General features: G+C 47.5%; 1 protein-coding gene across 1 annotated transcript in view; it reads left to right on the forward strand.

Moving 5' to 3' along the window:
• OGFOD3 (2-oxoglutarate and iron dependent oxygenase domain containing 3) overlaps positions 1–24,366 on the forward strand; it is a 139,400-nt gene that overhangs the window by 71,508 nt on the left and 43,526 nt on the right. The window contains exons 6-8 of the mRNA XM_075350662.1: positions 2,355–2,411; positions 3,080–3,233; positions 11,965–12,088. Coding sequence (XP_075206777.1) covers positions 2,355–2,411; positions 3,080–3,233; positions 11,965–12,088 — 335 coding nt within the window. The remainder of the gene's footprint in view (positions 1–2,354; positions 2,412–3,079; positions 3,234–11,964; positions 12,089–24,366) is intronic.

Genomic DNA, 24,366 nt, shown 5'->3' on the forward strand with positions numbered 1-24,366 from the left:
AGGGTCTCGGGTGAGGGGTGTGAAGTGTTGGGGGCTGCAGTTCTGTCTCTGGAGGTCTCTGTAGAGGTGATGGTGGCTGCTGGGGTTTGTTGTTCTTTGCAATTTTGTGCCTGGAGTTTAATTTGAGAAAAGCGGTCTTTAAATTTCTGTAAGTTTTCCTCAGTCCCTTGTACCATGATTGTGCCATTATTATACACGTTTATGGTCAGTGAGTTGGTCTCGTCTTCTTTTTGGTTTCTAGTTCTGATCTGCCGGCCCCTATTAATGCCGTTCTTGTATGTATGCTTATATTGTTTGCACAGAGCGGTGTGCCAGGCTAAGGGTTGGTCTGTGAAAAATAATAAATTGGTTTTTCTTTTATCTTTCTCTTTAGAGGTAAAATCAGTAAAGAGGGTCTCTGGATCTTCTCTAATCTTTGCATGTTTTATGGCTTTTTGCGCATGAATGCTTTTCTGCCCTTCAGAGTATGTGATTTCCAGAGTTTGTGACCCCCTGGTGTCCCGTGTCTCCAGCTCTGCTCTCTGCCCAGTTACTTGTATTACATTTATATCTTCCATTTTTATAGTGATCCTTATTTATCAGAGATGTAATTACAGCACTGTCTGTAGGTTGTGGTATGGATGGAGGATGGTCCTACCTTTGGATGTGCAGATCTCTGGGAGTCAGTCTGGAGTCCTCCTGTTGTATGTGATCTGTCCTTCAACAGGTTTTTTCTTATGTCCTTTAAATCCTCTATTTCCTCTTTTTTCATAAAAATCTTTAGTCCAGCTCAGTCCAGCTCACTTTCCTCTTCCACGGAGTCCAATTTTTCCAGGTTTTGTCTTACTGTTTGCTCATTACAAGGTATAAATGATGAAAAACTCAGGAGCTCATCTTCGATGCTGCTTACTCCTAGGAATGGTGGGCGGGATCTATCGCGCTCTGTATGAGGACACGTTCAGTTCTATCTATCTATCCCTCTATCTATCTATCTATCCCTCTATCTATCTATCCCTCTATCTATCTATCCCTCTATCTATCTATCCCTCTATCTATCTATCCCTCTATCTATCTATCCCTCTATCTATCTATCCCTCTATCTATCTATCTATCTATCTATCTATCTATCTATCTATCTATCTATCTATCTATCTATCTATCTATCCCTCTATCTAACCCTCTGTCTATCCCTCTGTCTATCCCTCTGTCTATCCCTCTGTCTATCCCTCTGTCTATCCCTCTGTCTATCCCTCTGTCTATCCCTCTGTCTATCCCTCTGTCTATCCCTCTGTCTATCCCTCTGTCTATCCCTCTGTCTATCCCTCTGTCTATCCCTCTGTCTATCCCTCTGTCTATCCCTCTATCTATCCCTCTATCTATCTATCCCTCTATCTATCTATCCCTCTATCTATCTATCCCTCTATCTATCTATCCCTCTATCTATCTATCCCTCTATCTATCTATCCCTCTATCTATCCCTCTATCTATCTATCCCTCTATCTATCTATCTATCCCTCTATCTATCTATCTATCCCTCTATCTATCTATCCCTCTATCTATCCCTCTATCTATCCCTCTATCTATCCCTCTATCTATCCCTCTGTCTATCCCTCTGTCTATCCCTCTGTCTATCCCTCTGTCTATCCCTCTGTCTATCCCTCTGTCTATCCCTCTATCCTCTATCTATTCATCCATCTAACCTTTGTTTATCCATCTATCCTCTATTTATCTATCCATCCGCCTGTCTGTCTGTCTATCTTTCTATCCAGCTATCTATCCATCATCTTTGTTTTCTAAACTTACCTTTCTCAGAATCCCCTTTTTTCCCTTTTCTCTTCTTTTCCATCCTTCCCTTTCTTTCTGCCCTTCAGTGTACACTTTTCCCTGCCTCTCCATCCTCTCTCCCTCGAGTCTTGTGTCCTAGGCTTTCTTGCCCCACAGAGATGTCCCAGCCTATGTCCGTGCTATCGGTGCCTCGCACGCCCCACCTTCTCTCTGAGCACTGACTCCTGAGCCTCGACCTCCCCTGGATTCAGTGCAGTCACCTTATGTTACAGATTACAGCCGACTGTGCAGTGATTTATTACCAATTATGCCCCATAATGCCCTGCATGAATGAATATGGCCGAGACACAGAAGATAGATTGTGCAGATCACCTGGGGAATGGCCCGGCAAGCTGCAACTCTGTCCTCTTCTCATTAGAGATTCTCCATCTCCGCTCCTCCCGCCCTGCCCTCGCCCTACTCTCCTGCCATACATCTTAGGGCGACATCTAGGAATTCACTAACGCCCCATAACTTCTGGGGGTTTGGCGCTCTGTATGAGGACACGTTCAGTTCTTTTACCTTACCAATCCCTCCTCTTGTTTTTGCAGGTATTATGGAGACCAGATGAAGGACATCTTGACCGAAGAGGATTTCCAGTTGTATCGGTAAGTCACGCCGGTCGTCCTTCATTCTGTAAAATGTCTGCATCTTTTTCAGAAGAGCGCCACTCTTAAGCCCAGGTTGTGTGGGGTATTGCAGCCATGAAGTGAGTTGAGTTGCAGTACCACACACCGCCTGCGGGCAGGAGAGGCGCTGTTTTACTACTCAGGAAGCTCGGCTGGATGGTCCTGTTGGATGATAATGCTGCACAGTCTCCCCGGATAATGTTATTAAGTGCGGGCTATTAGTATTGACCGGCACTAAGTGTCCCAGGGGGTAAGCAGGCGGCGCTGTAATTACTCAGAGCGCCACTAACGCGTTTACAGACTCGCTTCCTCTTTAATTAGCCTGATTAGCGCCCGAGATTTAGTGCCGTCATCCACATGAAGCAGAGAGCTGGCGGCGGTAATGAGGCCCATCAATCCGGGGCACGCCGGCATCTGGATTGGGCTGTACGCCGCGGTTTTAGATAAGCCGTATCCTGGCGGCACTGTGATATTACTGTATATACCAGACCACAGGGAGAACACTACATCTCCCACAATGCACCGCAGGAAGTCAGTACACCCGGCATGTAGGTGAGAGCCCCTCATACTCTGGGTCTAGAAGTCTGCACGGCGTATGCGCCACGTTCCTCATTCTCACCTCCTGTCGTTTTCTCGTCCTCTCGCAGTAACGTCAGGCGCAGGATCCAGCAGGAAATCGCCCGGACCTTCGATCTCGATGCCAACGCTTTACATCTCACCAAACCCACCTTCTTCTCCCGCATGAACAGCTCCGAGGCCAAGACCACCCACGACGAATACTGGCATCCGCACATCGACAAGGTGAGGACACCCCGCCTGGGATAACCACTACGGGCAGCACAGACAGTGATGGCACCACCCTGTCCAGTGTCGTCCTGAGCTGGTCACGTCTCAGCCCTCTCTTATTCATATCTATGGGATGTGGATGGACCACAGCAGCACAGAGCATCTCAGGAGCAAGGTGATTCCACAAAGGGCAGTTATCTGATGTCAGGAGGACAGGGCCTTGTGTCATTGTGTCTGGAAGTGAAAAGAGCAGGGTACCCAAGCAGCACAGAGTATTTCAGGAGAGGGTTATATGGGATGGCTCAGTGCCTTTATGAGATGAGCTGATTATCCAGCAGCACAGAGTATTTCAGGAGAAGGTTGGATGTGATGGCTTAGGGAAATTATGAGATGAGCTTCTTCCCCAGCAGCACAGAGTATTTCAGGAGAAGGTTAGATAGGAAGTCTCAGTGCCATTATGAGATGAGCTGCTTCCCCAGCAGCACAGAGCATTTCAGGAGAAAGCTAGATGTGATGCCTCAGTGAAATTATGAGATGAGCTGCTTCCCCAGCAGCACAGAGTATTTCAGGAGAAGGTTAGATGTGATGCCTTAGTGAAATTATGAGATGAGCTGATTATCCAGCAGTGCAGAGTATTTCAGGAGAAAGTTATATGTGATAGCTCAGTGCCATCATATGAGGTGCCCAACAGCACAGAGTATTTCAGGAGAGGGTTAGATGTGAAGGCTCAGTGCCATTATGAGATGAGCTGCTTCCCCAGCAGCACAGAGTATTTCAGGAGAGGGTTATAGGTGATGGCTCAGTGCCACTGTAAGATGAGCTGCTTCCCTGCAGCACAAAATATTTCAGGAGAGGGTTAGATGGGAAGGCTCAGTGCCGTTATGAGATGAGCTGCTTCCCCAGCAGCACAGAGTATTTCAAGAGAGAGTTAGATGTGATAGCTCAGTGAAATTATGAGATGAGCTGCTTCCCCAGCAGCACAGAGTATTTCAGGAGAAAGTTATATGTGATAGCTCAGTGCCATCATATGAGGTGCCCAACAGCACAGAGTCTTTCAGGAGAGGGTTATAGGTGATGGCTCAGTGCCACTGTAAGATGAGCTGCTTCCCTGCAGCACAGAGTATTTCAGGAGAGGGTTAGATGGGAAGGCTCAGTGCCATTATGAGATGAGCTGCTTCCCCATCAGCACAGAGTATTTCAGGAGAAGGTTAGATGTGATAGCTCAGTGAAATTATGAGATGAGCTGCTTCCCCAGCAGCACAGAGTATTTCAGGAGAGGGTTAGATGTGATGGCTCAGTGCTATCATATGATGTGAGTTGCTTCCTCAGTAGCACAGAGTATTTGAGAATCGGGCTAAGTGTGTTACTTCAGTGCCATTTTGAGATGAGCTGATTATCCAGAAGCGCAGAGTATTTCAGGAGAGGGTGATATGGGATGGCTTAGTGCCATTATGAGATTAGCATTATCCCCAGCAGCACAGAGTATTTCAGAAGAGCAGTCTGCATATATTTCTGGGAGGAAGGGACCCGTGCTGTCATGTTAGGCAGAACAGGGCTGTAGGTGACATGCAGGGTCTCCCAGAAGAACAGAGTATTTCAGGAGATGGTTGTGAGGAGAAATGATGACGAGTGCAGAAGTAGCAGAGCTGGATTTGTCAGTGACCTGGCCACAAATCTACCTGCAGTTTTATGTAAAACCTCTGATTAGTAGTATCAGATGTGTGGCTCAGCTCTGCTACATCTGTACAGGGATTTCATCAGTGGAGATGGAGGGGGCCATGTACTCACAGACCCCCATCACTGGATCTGCTGCATCTCCAGTAATAGAGGGCATAGGTGACCTCCTGATGGGAACGTCCCGGTGTCAGGCAGTTAATCCCCATTGTCAGCGGGCGCTGGTAATGTGACACACCGGACCCCCGCAGCACAGCGCAGAGGTGCAGCATGCGGCCTGACCCCTCGTAGCCCCCGTATTCCCAGCTCCCAGCGCAGAATCTCATCATTACCACAGTCTATTGCCCGTGTGACACCGAGGCCTGCGGGGGAGGGAGAAATCTGATACCCAATGTATTATACAGGGGGAATATTGCAGATGATGACTGTGAATGTTATGTAGATGTAATTATAGGGTCCATCTCACCCCCCACTTCCCATCAGACAAGCCGGATTTTAACCTATTCATTCCTGAATCCAACTAATATGTAGAGAGATTGGTATACCCCAATACCTCTTATTTTGGGGGTCCAAGCTCTGCTCCAGAGGGAAGAGAATGCAATTGCCTAATACATTTAAATTCAGCTATGGTTATAAATCACGGAGCTCGTCGTCTCCAAATTTAGCCTGGCACGATGAGGAAGGGGAGGTGTTACGTTATTTTAGATTGAGTAATAATCCTCAGTGAGAAAAGCCCCCCGGGATGAAGCTGAGAGATCTCCGCAGTCCCACCGCTCGGTAATTACACATAGACAGGACCACGCAGATAATAAATCCCCCTCCTCCCCAAGAGAAAGGAGGAGAAGCTGAGAGGGAAATCCTTATTTATCATTCTACCAATGGAAATAAAACCGCTTGCTGTCAGTTACTTGTTATTGAAACGTTAAAGGGGGTCTCTGCAAGTTTTGCCATCTCAATTATAATGGGGAATAGGCAGGAATAATAATAGGAATAGGCTGCAGTTTCAGACACAGCAGGTCTTGGCGTAGTTCCCGGAGGCCGGACCCCCTCCATTCTCGGGCGTCTCGGCATCTCCAAGTCTGTAGGTTCTGGACAGTGAGATGTTTAGCTTGGACCTCAGGGGTTCAGTATTTCATCTCTTGTGCTGGGCAATTGCTACACAACAGCGCCAACTCTGCTACATCCGTCCGGTATGACTCTCATGTGTTTGAGCCGCTTCCTGCAGAGTCTGGCATCGCCTAGTACTAAGAACTGCATGAAGTCACCGTGCACAGCACTGCCAATCGGCATCTGAAGTTTCCGCACACAGCGCTGCCAGGCGGTGTCTGACGTTTCCACGCACAGCACTGCCAGCTAGCGTCTGAAGTTACCGCTCACAGCGCTGCCAGCCGGCATCTGAACTTACAGCGCTGCCATGTCTGAAGTTATTGCGCACAGTGCTGCTAGCCGGCGTCTGAATTTACCGCGCACAGCGCTGCCAGTCAGCGTCTGAGGTTACCGCGCATAGTGCTACCTGACACAGCACTGCCAGCCAGGATCTGATGTTTCCACATACAGCGCTGCCAGGCGGCGTCTGAAGTTTCTGTGCACAGCTCTGCCAGCCGGTGTCTGAACTTACAGTGCTGCCATGTCTGAAGTTATTGTGCACAGCGCTGCTAGCCAGCGACTGAAATTACCGTGCATAGCGCTGCCAGCCAGCGTCTGAGGTTACCGCACACAGTGCTACCTGATACAGCGCTGCCAGGCGACATCTGAACTTACCGCTTACAGCGCTGCGATGTCTGAAGTTATTGCGCACAGCGCTGCTAGCTGGCGTCTTGAATTACCGGTGTCTGAACTTACCGCTTACAGCGCTGCCATGTCTGAAGTTATTGCGCACAGCGCTGCTAGCCAGCGTCTGAAATTACCATGCACAGCGCTGCCAACCGGTGTTTGAGGTTACCGCGCACAGTGCTACCTGATACAGCGCTGCCAGGCGACATCTGAACTTACCGCTTACAGCGCTGCGATGTCTGAAGTTATTGCGCACAGCGCTGCTAGCTGGCGTCTTGAATTACCGTGCACAGCGCTGCCAGCCGGCGTCTGAGGTTACTGCGCACAGCTCTACCTGACACAGCGCTGCCAGCCAGCGTCTGAAGTTTCCACGCACGGCGCTGTCAGACGACATCTGAAGTTTCCACGCATGACACTGCCAGCCGGCGTCTGAACTTACCGCTTCCAGTGCTGCCGTGTCTGAAGTTATTGCGCACAGCGCTGCCAGCCGGCGTCTGAAGTTTCCACGCACAGTTCTACCTGACACAGCACTGTCAGACGACATCTGAAGTTTCCACGCATGACACTGCCAGCCAGCGTCTGAACTTACCACTTCCAGCGCTGCCAGGCGACATCTGAACTTACCGCTTACAGCGCTTCCATGTCTGAAGTTATTGCGCACAGCGCTGCTAGCTGGCGTCTGAAATTACCGTGCACAGCGCTGCCAACCGGCGTCTGAGGTTACCGCGCACAGCTCTACCTGACACAGCGCTGCCAGCCGGCGTCCGGAGTTTCCACACACAGCGCTGTCAGCCGACATCTGAAGTTTCCACGCATGACACTGCCAGCCAGCGTCTGAACTTACCACTTCCAGCGCTGCCGTGTCTGAAGTTGTTGTGCACAGCGCTGGCAGCCAGTGTCTGGCATTACCATGCACAGTGTTGGCATCTGGCGTCTAACATTACCGTGCACAGCACTGCCAGCCGGCGTCTTCATCTATAACAGAGACTACACCCCCCGCTGCCGTTATCAGCCCCGCGCTCCTGGCAGCAGCCGTCGTACACCCTGTACTTTCATGGATCAGCGATCCTAATATAATGAGCTGATCCTCTCAGGCGAATATACGGAGAATATTGCGAGGCCCTGAAATACCAGCAATCACGCCGTGTACGCCGCCAATGTCGGTAACACTTCATACAGGAGCACCGAGGTCTAACCCTACTCCACCGTGTCCGCCCAGCGCCCGTCCCTTCCTCTACCCACAATAGAAATCTCATATTAGTCTCATGAAGGGAAAATTTGCGCTATTCCATCCAGTTGTTTTCTGCCCGGTGACCCATACGATTATCAGATCGATGGATCATGACCCCCTTCTCCCTCTCAAAGACAAGGTGACCATAGCGGAGATTGAGGCCATCAATACTATTGCACCGATTTAACGCCTTTTAAGACTCCGGGAAGGACAAAGTGGGGTCAAATTGCAGCTCGATGTAATAGGCAGAGCATTGTAATATCTGATAATGACCCCCTTTTCCTCGCCCGTTATATGTGGTGTCATAGTAGTTACCAGACCTATGTCTAATAGTGATATCAGTGCTGTGATTAAAGTGGTCTTCTATCTTATAAAACCTATTTTCATACATCCTACTGCTGAGTTAAAAGAGAGGGGCCCGCATTTTTTGGACAGGGTGAAGAGCGATTACAATGAGTGTCTCTTGCTGTGGCGCGCCTGTCCTGCAACACTGTGTAATACCTTATTTCATCTGTATGGGCAGCTTGGTTGCCAGCTTTCCCCTAAAGGAGGGTGAATTGCTTAGGGGGCCCAGCAAAGAGAAAGTTTTCTCAAAGAGAGCCTTCGAACAAGCAGAGGTAGTCTAAAACAGAGAGTCGCTTAAGGGTAATGGCGTCCTCCTAACATTCCAGTAGCTTGTAATTCCTTATTCCCTGCCTGTAAATTTTTACAAATTAGCTTAGTCTACAGAAATCCTTTATGTAATTTAGTAACTTTAAAGCGGGGAGGAGGGGGATGCAGCTGCAGTATTTCTCTCCTAGTGTATCTGAGACTGTGTGCTGTGAGAGGGGAGAGAGAGCTGCAGGTGCCCACTATAAAACTTAGAGCACAGACCATCTCTTTCTCCAGAAATACCTATGCAGTAAATTTAAGGCGGGGAAAAGGGGGATCTAGCTGCAGTATCCCTCAGTGTGAGATTGAGTGCTGTGAGAGGGGAGAGAGAGCTGGAGGAGGAAATCCTAAACCACAATACATAGGTCTTCTCAGTCTCCAGAAATCTCTGATCTAATTTAATAAATTAAAGAGACTGAAGAGGGGGATGCAGCTGCAATATCTTTCCATCAGTGTGGGATTGAGTGCTGTGAGAGGGGAGAGAGAGCTCTAGGAGGAAATGCTAAAATGCAATGGATAGGTCATCTCAGTCTTCAGAAATCTCTGATCTAATTTAATAAATTAAAGAGAGTGAAGAGGAGGATTGTATCTCTCCATCAGTGTGAGATCGAGTGCTGTGAGAGGGGAGAAAGAGCTGTGGGTGGAAAATCTGAAATATAGAGCACAAACCATCTCAGTCCCGAAAAATCCCAAATGTAATTCAGTAAATTTGATGGGAAGAAGGATGCATCTGCAGTATTTCTCCCTCAATGTGTCTGTAAGACTGCATGTTGCGAGAGTGGAGTAAACGTCTTAAGTGTAGATGACAAAACACAGTCTCCAGAAACCCCTAATCTAATTCAGTACATTTAAAACAGTGAGGAGGGGGATGAAGCTGTTGTATCGCTCCCTCAGTGCTGTGAGAGGGGAGAAAGAGCCAAAGGGGTAACAAATGAAATCAAGAACACAAACCATCTCAGTGCCCAGAAATTCCACATGTGAGTTAGTTAGTTAAGACAGGAAGGAGAGGGCTGCAGCTGCATTATCTCTCACTCCATGTATTGGTGAAGACTGCATGCTATGAGAGGGTAGAGGGAGATTAAGGTGGAGACATTGAAGCACAGAGCACAGACAATCTATATCTCCAGAAATCCTAAAGGTAATTCAGTAAATATAAGACGGGGAGGAGGGGGATGCAGCTGCAGTATCTCTCCATCAGTGTATCGGTGAGATTGCGTGCTGTGAGAGGGGAGAGGGAACTGCAGATGGAGATTATGAAACTCAGCACACAGTACAGAAAGTGTCCCACAGGTATGGTGAGTGAGTAAATTTACAGACACCTTGACCGTGAACCATTCTCTTGACCTAGTCCTGCTCACACAGCTGAGTTCAGATCAGGAAGCAAACACCATGCTTTTCATTATAATTATAGCTGCCAGTTACATCGCTCCTACAAGATGCGCTCTGTGAATTACAATTTTGTACGGGGTAAAATTTAGCACATTTATTATCTAAGTTCTGACAGGAACAGAGAGATAAACAAGGCAATTATATCCATTGTGCTGGATCTCGGTCTCCGCAGCTAAAATCTTCGATAAATTTGGAAAAATAACAAAGAACCAAGTGATAATATAGCAAAAACACAATGTTTAACAAATCTCAAAGCCTAACACGTTTCACAAAAGAATGATATAGGCGTAATGAAGCAATGTGTCCGCCGATATTTTTGGTGATCAGTTGAAAGGATCTATTGCTGTGATTTCCTGCTGTGAGAGAGAAAGAAAGAGCTGCTGCTTTTAGTGTCTGGACACAGATTTGTTAATATGGCAGCAGCAGAAATCACGGTAAATTAAGAATGGTGAAGGAAAACCTAATGATTTTTCTTAGCTCTGAAAGTAGCTCGTTACTTGGGCTTTATTTTTACTTTGACATCCGCGCATGACTTTGCAGATGCCCCTGAATGCGGCTCTTTTTCTTAGTGTAAGTGTAGCAATTATAAAGCGTAATTATCTATTGATTGCCACAGTTATCCGCCTGCGATAAGGAGCTGCCAAGTGCTGAGTCTGGTAATGGCTCCTACAGCAGGGAATGTGGAGCCTTGCATCTAAGCTTCACTTAAAGGGACCTGATAGGATTCGCTTCCCTCTTCACCTGCCATTTGTAAAGGAAAAAATGAGTGAGAAGAATGACCTCTGTATGAATAATATATGACCACATGAAGCATAGGTCTTTAATATCTTCTGTGCAGTTTAGGTTGAGATCATTGTTGTAGATCACTGATCACTAGAGATCCCTGATTACTAGATACCCAGCTGGAACCGTTCAGTGAAGTCCAGTGGGCCTACATGACTCAAAATCATGCATCCCTATAAACAGGAAGTTCTGATTCTCAGGATTTAGAGGCGGGGCTTACATCTCTTTTCTTCCGATTTATTCTTTCAGGGGTCCACTAAGTAACTGTGGTAGAGGCAACTGAATCAGATTTTTTAGGAACTTACATAGATACCCTAATCCAACCCGGTGGCAGATACCCTTTAAATAGGTGTCTTGGGGGGTCTTGATTGATTTAGGCTTATTGTTTCATTGACTATTAAGCAAAAGAACCCTCTTCAGAATATTTCATTCATTAAAGGTGGTGTCACATACAGCGACGGCGACAACGACGTCGCTGCTAAGTCACCATTTTCTGTGACGTAGCAGCGATGTCCCATCGCTGTCGCTGTGTGTGACATCGCTGTCGCTGTGTGTGACATCCAGTAACGACCTGGCCCCTGCTGTGAGGTCGCCGCTCGTTGCTGAATGTCCTGCTTCATTTTTTGGACGTTGCTCTCCCGCTGTGAAGCACACATCGCTGTGTGTGACAGCGAGAGCGACGAACTGAAGCGAGCAGGGATACGGCTTCTGGCAGCCTGCGGTAAGCTGTAACCAAGGTAAACATCGGGTAACCAAGCGAAGTGCTTCGCTGGTTACCCGATATTTACCTTAGTTACTAGCGTCCGCCGCTCTCAGGCTGCCAGTGCCGGCTCCCTGCTCCCTGCACGCGTAGCCAGAGTACACATCGGGTAAATAAGCAAAGGTTTGCTTATTAACCCGATGTGTACTCTGGCTAGGAGTGCAGGGAGCCAGCGCTAAGCGGTGTGCGCTGGTAACCAAGGTAAATATCGGGTAACCAGCGAAGCATTTTGCTTGGTTACCCGATATTTATCTTAGTTATCAAGCGCAGCATCGCTTCCTCGCGTCGCTGCTGGCTGGGGGCTGGTCACTGGTCGCTGGTGAGATGTGCCTGTTTGACAGCGCAGCAGCGATCCTGATAAGGTCAGGTCGTCAGTCGTGATCGCTGCTGCGTCGCTACGTGTGACCCTAGCTTAACGGCCAAGAGTTTATCTAGCGAGGTTCGGTAGGACTTGTGAGATTGAGCTTGTATCTCTCCGTCCCCAGGTGACCTACGGATCTTTTGACTACACCTCCTTACTCTATCTGTCTGACTACTCCAGAGACTTTGGCGGGGGACGATTCATATTCATTGATGAGAAGGCGAACAGCACGGTGGAGCCCAGACTCGGTAAGAACATCAAAAGAATCCTTAAAAAACCTTGATGATTTCCTCGTGAGGATTGCTTCCTTGTGATCATCCCTTTTAGGAGTTAGTAACACCATCTGGTTCCCTCAGTCTTTGATAGTGGTCGGTGAAACGCTCTCCTCTCCTTGTCTCAGGCGGGAAAGTTTTCTGAAGTCTCGGGATGTACTCGAGTCTCTGATTAGCAAGTACTTGACTCAAGAGGAATCGGAGCGCTGAAATTTCAGAATCTTAAAGGGAAATTTGAGTTCAAAGACAAAAATGGCTTTGTACAAGCTCCTAGACTCTGTTACAGTATGGTATCTACATGGTAGAAACCTATGGCTGCATGTTCATGACACTTAAAGGGATTTTTTTCCCCATATTTATGGCATATCTATAAGATGCAGAGACCACCACTGGAAACCACATTTATCATTACGGCATATTTGTCACACCCAAATGTTAGAGGAAAGGCTTGTATCGACCAAAAAGTTAAGATAAAATATGGTCTTGATTGTTTGAAATTCAGCCTGATGACAGGAAATCCATAGAGATCATGTGATCGATGTGACCAATCACAGAAATGTTTAGTTTATATAGTGATGTCATTGGCTACTTCAATCACATAGGATTCCAGAGAGGTGGGGATTTGTAGATGGAAAGGTAAGTGCGTGCCAGCCGTCTGCTCATTTTCCCTGCAGCGGCCACTAGAGGACAAATGGGGTATTACAAGTGCATCTCAATAAATTAGAATATTATGAAAAAGTTAATTTATTTCAGTAATTCAATACAAAAAGGGGAAACTCATATATTATATATAGTCATTACACACAGAGGGATCTATTCCTATATATTATATAGAGTCATTACACATAGAGGGATCTATTTCAAGTGTTTATTTCTGTTAATGTTGATGATTATGGCTTACAGCCAATGAAAACCCAGACGTTATTACCTCAGAAAATTAGAATAATTGCAATTAAAAACATGCAAAGGCTTCCTAAGTGTTTAAAATGGTCCCTTAGTCTGGTTCAATAGGCTGTAGAATCATGGGGAAAACTGCTGACTTGACGGATGTCCAGAAGGCGCTTATTGACACACTCCACAAGGAGGGTAAGCCACAAAAGGTCATTGCTAAAGAAGCTGGCTGTTCAGCGTGCTGTATCCAAGCATATTAATGGAAGGTTGAGTGGAAGGAACAAGTGTGGTAGAAAAAGGTGCACACAAATAACCAGAATAACCGCAGCCTTGATAGGATTGTTAAGAAAAGGCCATTAAAAAATTTGGTGAGATTCACAAGAAGTGGACTGCGGCTGGAGTCAGTGCTTCAAGAGCCACCACACCCAGACGTATCCAGGACATGGGCTACAAGTGTCACATTCCTTTTGTTAAGCCACTCATGACCAATAGACAACGCCAGAAGCGTCTTACCTGGGACAAGGAGAAAAAGAACTGGACTGTTGCTCAGTGGTCCAAGGTGTTGTTTTCAGATGAAAGTAAATTTTGCATTTCATTTGGAAATCGCGGTCCCAGAGTCTGTAGGAAGAGTGGAGAGGCCACAATCCAAGCTGAGGTCTAGTGTGAGGTTTCCACAATCAGTGATGGTTTGGGGAGTCATGTCATCTGCTGGTGTAGGTCCACTGTATTTTATCAGGACCAAAGTCAGCGCAGCCGTCTACCAGGATATATTAGAGCACTTCATGCTTCCCTCTACCGACAAGCTTTTTGGAGATGGAAATTTCATTTTCCAGCAGGACTTTGCACCTGTCCACACTGCCAAAAGTCCCAATACCTAGTTTAATAACCACAGTATCACTGTGCTTGATTGGCCAGCAAACTCGCCTGACCTAAACCCCATAGAGAATCTATGCGGTATTGTCAAGAGGAAGATGAGACACCAGACCCAACAATGCAGACGAGCTGAATTCAGACTGCTATCAAAGCAACCTGGGGTTCCATAACACCTCAGCAGTGCCACAGGCTGATCGCCTCCATGCCACACTACATTGATGCAGTAATTCATAGAATAGGAGCCCCGACCAAGTATTGAGGGCATTTACTGTACAGACTTTTCAGTAGGTGCCAACATTTCTGAGTTTAACATTACTTTTTTCAGTTGTTCTTATATAATATTCTAATTTTCTGAGATAATGACTTTTGGGTTTTCATTGGCTGTAAGCCATAATCATCAACATAAACAGAAATAAACACTTAAAATAGATCACTCTGTGTGTAATAACTCTATATAATATATAGAAATAGATCCCTCTGTGTGTAATGACTATATAATATAAAGGAATAGATCCCCTCTGTGTGTAATGACTCTATAATATATAGGAATAGATCCCTCTGTGTAATGACTCTATATAATATATAGGAATAGATCACTCTGTGTGTAATGACTCTATATAATATATAGGAATAGATCACTCTGTGTGTAATGACTCTATATAATATATAGGAATAGATCACGCTGTGTGTAATGACTCTATATAATATATAGGAATAGATCCCTCTGTGTGTAATGACTCTATATAATATATAGGAATAGATCCCTCTGTGTGTAATGACTCTATATAATGTGTTTCCCTTTTTGTAGTGAATTACTGAAATAAATTAACTTTTTGATGATATTGTAATTTATTGAGATGCACTTGTATATGCCTTTATTAAAATGAATGGTTTGCAATGTAATAGAAGGGCAGACCAGGTCTTTTAGAGCGGCCCCTGCTCCTATGATATGTTTTCTTTAAGGAACAGTACTACACCTATTAATAAGGAATCTGTTAATCACTCCGGTCTCATGTTTGATGCCTTCTCTTTCACATTCTCGCTATGTCCCGCTACTGTTTCCTCTTGTTTATGACAATTTGCATAATCTAATAACCCGATAAGAACCGCAATTATGTCTTAAAAGTTCACATTTAATTACTTTGCCTTTTATTAATTATAGCTGCTGCCGTAGGGAAGCGTTCATGTAAATAATTCCTCGGTTCGCTTCCTCCCCGGGGGTCAGGAAATGTCCCTCCACCCCTTGTAGAATCGGGGACTTGAGCATTAATTGGACCTATTGCTTCCTTTTACATTAACCCTTTCCGACCCAATAAACCTCCCATATTATAATGCATTGACAGATTGTCACCAGCTTCATAAATAGCTCCGTCTGCAGCTGTGGAATCGAGTTTATTGGATCCGAGTCCTTCTGTTCATTTCAATCTAACCTTCTGTTCGGAGGAAACACTCGCGGGCAGGGGATGTTAATTCAATAAGTCTCCTCCGAGCATGTGTGAATTTCCTGATTATGTCGAGTCGAGCCGTGACGTCTGTCAGTATTGGCAAGTATTCTCTGTAATGAAACAGGTGCAGCAGCCTTCTCTCAGTCCAACACCGAAAGGCAGGACGGAGGTGATCCAGCTCGTCTCAACCCTTCATTTTTCACTTTTATTTTTGACATTTTAATACCTTTTTTTGGTTACAAAGTATTATACTTTGCAGGAAGGTGCCAAATTTAAGGCACTTCTCAGAAGTATGACATATAAAAATGATTTATCCCAGTTTCTGTTCTATATGCAGCCAGCAGACTGTATTCTATATACAGCCAGTAGTCTCTATTCTATATACAGCCAGCAGTCTCTATTCTATATACAGCCAGCAGCCTCTATTCTATATGCAGCCAGCAGCCTTTATCTATATACAGCCAGCAGTCTCTATATACAGCCAGCAGCCTCTATTCTATATGCAGCCAGCAGCCTTTATTCTATATACAGCCAGCAGTCTCTATTCTATATACAAACAGCAGCCTCTATTCTATATGCAACCAGCAGCCTCCATTTTGATATACAGCCATCAGTCTCTATTCTATATACAGACAGCAGCCTCTATTCTATATGCAGCCAGCAGCCTCTATTATACTCATATATTATCTAAAAAATGTAAACACATAGCATTCGGAAAATCACCCCCACATAGCTTACTTCATGCCACTTTGCATTAAAGTATACTGTTTTGTAAAAAAAAAATAAATACATAAAAATGCAAGTCTAAACAAATGCAAAACACATAATAATAATAATAATAATAATAATAATAATAATAATTTCAAGATGTTTATATATGGTGTTTATACCATACACATAACATGTGACACTTGGAGGACAGCTATCCTTTCTCATTGAAAAAGGGGGTGATAACATGAAGGGATGCCAATGCATTACTCTATTGGGGCAAGGGAGGCGGGACAGTAAAGTCACCATACCTATTAGATTAACGCCGGCCAGCATCGACAGGTGCTGCCGACAGTTTAATGTGTATAGGGGCCCTGGACAGATTATTGTCAACCCCTTTTGATTCCACATGTGTCCCTCAGGTAAAACAATAAAGGGTATACTCGCCTCCAATACTGGCGCCCTTTCAGCGGTGTCCGGGATTGCAGTGTCGGGGCTCATGTGGGGTTGTGACATCATGCGTGCCCTGCGTCCAATCAGACCCTGTCTTTTGTCTCCCCGCCTTCGGACCAAATGAATAATCAACAGGAAGTGAGTGCATCCGCTGCGTTCACTTCCTGTTGATTAACTCATTTGGTCCTAAGGCGAGGAGAAGGAAGCCAAAGTCTGATTAGACTCGTATGGGGTTATGACGTCAGACGAACACCACCACGGCTGGAACGACCCTGGAACAGGAGCTTTATTATTTGACCTGGGGAATAACATGTGAAATCGGAAGTGTTTGTCCTAGTAGTGCACAACCCCTTTAAGGATCAGGCATGTCCAATCCTATTGTTTTCCTGGTGATAAGCTGCCGCCAGACATATCAGCTGAATGAGCACTCCTGTGTATAGGAGAGTCTGCCGAGATAACTGGCGGCCGAACCATGCAGCTATTTCATGTACTGTATATCATGGGTTTCAAAGACATTTCTTCAGCTCTCACATTTCTCCCTCCCCTACACAGATACAGAACCAGGAAGTAAAACCTTTGAAAGTCTCATTAATATTAGATCAGTGAGGGTCCGACACCCTGCACCCATTTAACCACCCATAAGAGCTCAGTGGAAGTTGAGGGCTGGCTGATGGTCCCCACGGTTGCCATCTTGGTACTTTTTTGAAACACAGCCACAGACCATTGTAAGTTCAAGTCCTCTATCGGGACTAAAAATAATTAAAAAAAAATGTTAAAAAAAGTCTAAAAATTAAAATCCCAACCTCTTTCCTCTTTAAAAATAAAGAAAAAAAAATGCATATTTATATCAACGCATCCATAAAAGTTTAATCTACCATAATTTAAAATAATTTGACCCATATGGTAAAGGCCGTAAGGCAAAAAAAACCCCGTACACATAAAAATGGAAAAAGAGGTTTATACAACATCCTGTGAATTCAGAAAATGGCTTTTTTCACGCTTTCTGTGTCCGTTAGGTCATTGGGATATGTTCGGCACAAGCCCCAGGAATTTTCTCGGCGCTTTAACTGTGATCCTTAAATCCGCAGCTTGATTATTATTATACTCTTACTCTACTGCAGAGCTCATACTCGGGCCTGGCAGTAATACATACCTGTGTGACTCGACCCTGGGTGTGATTGCCACTGGCACAGTTGATTGAACGAGTCCTAGACCATAGTAATGTTAATCATAACCAGTGTAAATGACTGTATAAAGCACAGATTGCTCCGACACACACATCATAATTACACTGATATCGGCTGTACACTGCCTTGTCTTATAAGAAAGATCCCCACAGAGGAGTCACCAATTATGAGCTTTGTACTATGAGAAACACAAATGTAATCTAATTTGCCTATACGTGGAACCTGATACCTGTTATTTGCTTCCAGCATCATAATTAGCGAGCAAATAACTTCTCTATAAGTAATGTAAGATGTAAGAAAACGCAATAAAATACAGTGGGTACGGAAAGTATTCACACCCCTTTACATTTTTCACTCTTTGTTTCATTGCAGCCATTTGGTAAACTCAAAAAAGTTCATTTCTTCGGCGCTCCATTGGGAGACCCAGACGATTGGGTGTATAGCTACTGCCTCCGGAGGCCACACAAAGCATTACACTAAAAAGTGTAAGGCCCCTCCCCTTCTGGCTATACACCCCCCGTGGGATCACGGGCTGCTCAGTTTTCAAGCTTTGTGCGAAGGAGGTCAGACATCCACGCATAGCTCCACTGTTTTAGTCAGCAGCAGCTGCTGACTATGTCGGATGGAAGAAAAGAGGGCCCATACTAGGGCCCCCAGCATGCTCCCTTCTCACCCCACTCTTGTCGGCGGTGTTTGTTAAGGTTGAGGTACCCATTGCGGGTACGGAGGCTGGAGCCCACATGCTGCTTTCCTTCCCCATCCCCCTGAGGGCTCTGGTGAAGTGGGATCTTACCGGCCTCCAGGCTCTGAGGCCGGGCTCCATCCACAGACCCGGAGATCCTGCTGGAATGGAGCGGAGTATCGTCAGGGACAGGCCCTGCAACGTTAAGGTACTCTGTGTCCCCGTACAGTCTATGCACAGACACACTCCAGCGTTGCTGGGTGTGTTAGTGCGCCGGGGACAGTAGCGCTGCGCGCTTGGGCTTTACTCACTGCAGCTTAGCTGAGTGAGTTTATGTGTCGGGAACTACCGCGCCAGCCGCTGCTGAAGCTGCGGCGCGGCTGAGACTTGTGGTGCGCCGGGGACTTTCGCGCTGCCGTGCTTTTACGACGGCAGCGCTTATAAATCTAGTCCCCGGCTTTTGCGGCCTAGTTACGTTTCGTTCCCGCCCCCAACCCTGCCAGTCAGGGAAGGGGCGAGACGCTGTACAATGATCAGCGCCGAGGGCTAGAGTCTTATTTACATACTCCAGCCCTCTCACTGGGCACAGGGGGACGCCAGTTTCCCGCTCTTGTCTGGGGCACGCCCACGGCCCGCCCCTCTTCACAGGACGCCGGCAGCCATTCCTGCAGGCAATCTAAGCTGGAGAACGGACACAGGCTCTGGGAGACCCAGCAAAGGGATTCTGGCGACCACTTACCCGCTTATGCGGGCGGTAAGCAGCACCTTGGTGCTGACCCCACTATTGCCACAGTGTTTTTTTGTGTACTTTATCCTTGTACTTATATTTGCAAGACCATACACAGACACACGCCAGCATTGCTGGGCGTGTTAGTGCGCCGAGGACAACAGCGCTGCGCGCTTGGACTATACTCACTGCAGCTTAGCTGAGTGAGTTTATCTGTGGGAAACTGCCGCGCTGGAGGCTGCGGCGCGGCTGAGACTTGTGGCTGTACGGTCGCTTCTTGGCGATATACCACTAGATAGCTCTGAGGAGACAACAGCATGTCGTCAGCATAGAGCAAGGGGGCCAAGGCACAGGCTTTCTATGCTGTCTGTACCGCACGTGAGGCTGTTTTACCGGCAGGTTCCACTAACCCCTAATGGGTAGAGTCTCTGCTAGTGGTGGCCCAGAGAGGGCCACCTGTGAAACTGTCCAGAGGACAGAGTTTGCAGTTTTTTTGCTGATAAAATGTCTTGGACTATGAACAAAATTCTAGCAACTTTGCAGTCCAGGGCGGTGACTCAGACCATGGGCATTGTTGAATCAAGGCTCCCCGGTCTCCCTCAGTTGGAACTAATCCGTGCTCCAAGGGGGTCCCTTACATCCCAGACTGAAGGCTCTGACACGGACGACAGTCCCAGACAGCCTAAGCGAGCTCGCTGGGAGAGACCCTCGACTTCACACACTGGTCAGGGTCTCAGCGAGAGGATTCTCTGTATGATGAGGTAGCTGATCAGGTTTCTGATCCTGAGACCGCTTTCATTCTGGATGCTCCTAATGGGACGCCATGGTGAATGATCTCATAGCGCCCATCAATACACTGGTGGATATTTCTCCCTCAGCCCCTCCAGTGGAGGAGGCAGCTTCAGCAGGAGAAATTCCATTTCAGGTATCCCAAGCGTAAATTCAGTACTTTTTGGGCCTCTCTGACTCAGAGGAGCAGTCCAGAAACACTACGCTTATCCAGACAAGCTTTTCTCCGCCGCGCCATCCTCCATAGTTGCAGTGGAAGATGGGACTTCACTTAAAGATGCCATTGACAGACAGATGGACCTCTGGTTGAAATCTGTCTGTGAAGCTATCGGCGTGTCGTTTGCTCCGGCATTCGCAGCCGTATGGGCACTCCAAGCTATTTCAGCTGGTCTTGCGCAGATAGACACTGTCACACGTACATCTGTGCCGCAGGTGGCGTCCTTAACCTCGCATGCATTGCGACTTACGCTATTCATGCTGTCCTGGACTCTACGAGCCGTACGCCGGTGGCGTACGCCAACTCCGTGGTTTTGCGCAGACCCTTGGGGTTAAGGGAATGGAAGGCAGCTCCTGCTTCCAAAAAGGGCTTAACCAGTTTGCCATTATCTGGTGACAGACTGTTGGCTGAGCGATTGGATGAAATCATTAAACAGGCCAAGGGTAAGGATTCTTCCTTACACCAGCCCAGATCAAACAAAACCCAAGGAAGGACAGTCGACGTTTCGGTCCTTTCCAGGCTCGGGCTGGTCCCAATTTTCCTAGTCCAAAAGGACTCAAAAGGCTCAGAGGGGCTCAGACTCCTGGCGGGCTCAATCACGCCCAAAGAAGGCAGCCGGAGGAACCGCTACCAAGGCGGTTTCCTCATGACTTTCAGCCCTCTCTCTCCGCATCCGCGGTCGGTGGCAGACTCTCCCGCTTTGGCGGCATTTAGCTGCCACAGGTCAAAGACCGGTGGGTGAGAGACATTTTGTCTCACGGGTACAGGATAGAGTTTTGTTCTCGTCCTCCGGCTCGATTCTTCAGAACTTCCCCACCTCTCGACCGAGCCGATGCTCTTCTGCAGGCAGAAGGAGTGATAATCCCTGTTCCTCTTCAGGAACAAGGTCACGGTTTTTACTCCAATCTGGTTGTGGTGCCAAAAAAGGACGGCTCTTCCGTTCCGTTCTAGACCTAAAACTGCTCAAAAAGCAGTGTAAACCAGGCGGTTCCGGATGGAATCCCTCCGCTCCGTCATTGCCTCAAGGTCTCAAGGAGATTTCCTAGCATCAAGAGACATCAGGATGCTTATCTCCACGTGCCGATTGCTCCAGAGCACCAGCGTTTGCTGCGATTCGTTATAGAAGACGAGCATCTTCAGTTCGTAGACCTGCCCTTAGGTCTGGCGACAGCCCCACGGGTTTTCACCAAGGTCATGGCAGCAGTGGTAGCAGTCCTGCACTCTCAGGGTCACTCTGTGATCCCTTACTTGGACGATCTACTTGTCAAGGCACCCTCTCAAGAGGCATGCCAACGCAGCCTGAACGTTGCGCTGGAGACTCTCCAGAGTTTCGGGTGGATCATCAACTTTTCAAAGTTAAATCTGACACCGACCCAATCACTGACATATCTTGGCATAGAGTTTTATACTCTCTCAGCGATAGTGAAGCTTCCGCTGGACAAACAGCGTTCACTACAGACGGGGGTGCAGTCTCTCCTTCAAGGCCAGTCACACCCCTTAAGACGCCTCATGCACTTCCTAGCGAAGATGGTAGCAGCAATGGAGGCAGTCCCTTTCGCGCAGTTTCATCTGCGTCCACTTCAATGGGACATTCTCCGCCAAAGCGATGGGAAGTCGACGTCCCTAGACAGGAACGTCTCCCTTTCTCAGACGGTCAAGGACTCTCTTCAGTGGTGACTTCTTCCCACCTCATTGTCAAAAGGAAGGTCCTTCCTACCCCCATCCTGGACGGTGGTCACGACAGACGTGAGTCTGTCAGGGTGGAGAATAGTCTTTCTCCACCACAGGGCTCAGGGTACGTGGACTCAGCAGGAGTCCACCCTTCAGATCAATGTTCTGGAAATCTAAGCAGTGTATCTTGCCCTGCAAGCCTTCCAGCAGTGGCTGGAATGCAAACAGATCCGAGTTCAGTCGGACAACTCCACAGCGGTAGCATACATCAACCACCAAGGCAGAATACGCAGTCGGCAAGCCTCCCAAGAAGTCCGGCGGACTCTGATGTGGGTGGAAGACAGAGCATCCACCATATCCGCAGTTCACATCCCGGGCGTAGAAAACTGGGAAGCAGACTTCCTCAGTCGCCAGGGTATGGACGCAGGGGAATGGTCTCTGCACCCGGACGTGTTTCAGGAAATCTGGGGCCTTCGGGGGAGGCCGGACGTCGACCTAATGGCGTCTAGGCACAACACCAAGGTCACGAGTTTCATGGTGTGGTCTTACGATCAACGAGCTCTGGCGGCAGGCGCCTTAGTTCAGGATGGGTCGCAGTTCCAGCTACCCTATGTGTTTTCCCCCTCTGGCACTGTTGCCCAGAGTGCTACGCAAGATCAGCTCCGATTGCCGCCGCGCCATCCTCGTCGCCCCAGACTGGCAGAGGAGGTCGTGGTACCCGGATCTGTGGCATCTCACGGTCGGCCAGCCGTGGGCACTACCAGACCGGCCAAACTTACTGTCCCAAGGGCCGTTTTCCATCTGAATCCTACGGCCCTGAACCTGACTGGGTGGCCATTGAGTCCTGGATCCTAGCGTCTTCAGGATTATCTCATGACGTCATTGCCACCATGTGACGGGCTAGGAAGCCGACGTCTGCCAAGATCTACCACTGGACGTGGAAGATATTCTTACCTTAGGGCTCTGCTCAGGGAGTGTCTCTCTGGCCATTTGCATTGCCTACTTTTCTTTCCTTCCTGCAATCTGGTTGGGAAACAGGTTTGTTGCTCGGCTCCCTTAAAGGACAAGTTCCAGCGCTGTCTGTATTCTTTCAGAAGCGCCTAGCACGACTTCCTCAGGTACGCACGTTCCTGCAGGGGGTTTGTCACATTGTCCCTCCGTACTAAGGCCGTTAGACCCATGGGATCTGAACAGGGTACTAATTGCTCTCCAGAAGCCGCCCTTCGAGCCTCTGAGGGATGTTTCACTTTCTCGACTTTCACAGAAAGTGGCCTTTCTGGTAGCGGTCACGTCTCTTCGGAGAGTGTCCGAGCTAGCAGCGCGGTCATCCAAAGCTCCCTTCCTGGTGTTTCACCAAGACAAGGTAGTGCTGCGCCCGATTCCGGAGTTTCTCCCTAAGGTGGTATCCCCTTTTCATCACAATCAGGATATCTCCTTACCTTCCTTTTGTCCTTATCCATTTCATCGATATGAAATGGATTTGCATTGTTGGATCTGGTGAAGAGCACTCAGAATCTTCTTTTCCCGCACGGCGCCCCTGCGCCGATCGGATGCACTCTTTGTCCTTGTCACTGGTCAGCGCAAGGGGTCGCAGGCTGCCAAATCCACCCTGGCTCGATGGATCAAGGAACCAATCCTTGAAGCCTACCGTTCTGCTGGGCTTCCGGTTCCATCAGGGCTGAAGGCCCATTCTACCAGAGCCGTGGGTGCGTCCTGGGCATTACGGCACCAGGCTACGGCTCAGCAGGTGTGCCAGGCGGCTACCTGGGCGAGTCTGCACACCTTCACCAAGCGTTATCAGGTGCATGCCTACGCTTAGGCGGATGCCAGCCTCAGTAGAAGAGTCCTGCAGGCGGCGGTTGCCTCCATGTAGGGAAGGGCTGTTTTTACAGTCCAAACTTGAGGTATTAATTTACCCACCCAGGGACTGCTTTTGGACGTCCCAATCGTCTGGGTCTCCCAATGGAGCGCCGAAGAAGAAGGGAATTTTGTTACTTACCGTAAATTCCTTTTCTTCTAGCTCCAATTGGGAGACCCAGCACCCGCCCTGTTTCCTTCGGGATTTTTGGTTTTTTCGGGTACACATGTTGTTCATGTTGAACGGTTTCAGTTCTCCGATGTTACTTCGGATTGAATTTGTTTAAACCAGTTATTGGCTTTCCTCCTTCTTGCTTTAGCACTAAAACTGAGCAGCCCGTGATCCCACGGGGGGTGTATAGCCAGAAGGGGAGGGGCCTTACACTTTTTAGTGTAATGCTTTGTGTGGCCTCCGGAGGCAGTAGCTATACACCCAATCGTCTGGGTCTCCCAATTGGAGCTAGAAGAAAAGGAATTTACGGTAAGTAACAAAATTCCCTTCTTTTTTCTCATTAATGTACACTCTGCACCCCATCTTGACTGAAAAAAAACAGAAATGTAAAATTTTTTTTGCAAATTTAATAAACAAGAAAACCTGAAATATCACATGGTCATAACTATTCATACCCTTTGCTCAGACACTCATATTTAAAGGGGGCTTTACACGCTACGATACCGGTGATGTTTTATCGTCGGGGTCACGTTGTTAGTGACGCACATCCGGTGTCATTAATGATATTGCAGCGTGTGACAC

This window comes from Anomaloglossus baeobatrachus, chromosome 5, assembly GCF_048569485.1.
Source record: "Anomaloglossus baeobatrachus isolate aAnoBae1 chromosome 5, aAnoBae1.hap1, whole genome shotgun sequence".
NCBI classification, from domain to species: domain Eukaryota; kingdom Metazoa; phylum Chordata; class Amphibia; order Anura; family Aromobatidae; genus Anomaloglossus; species Anomaloglossus baeobatrachus.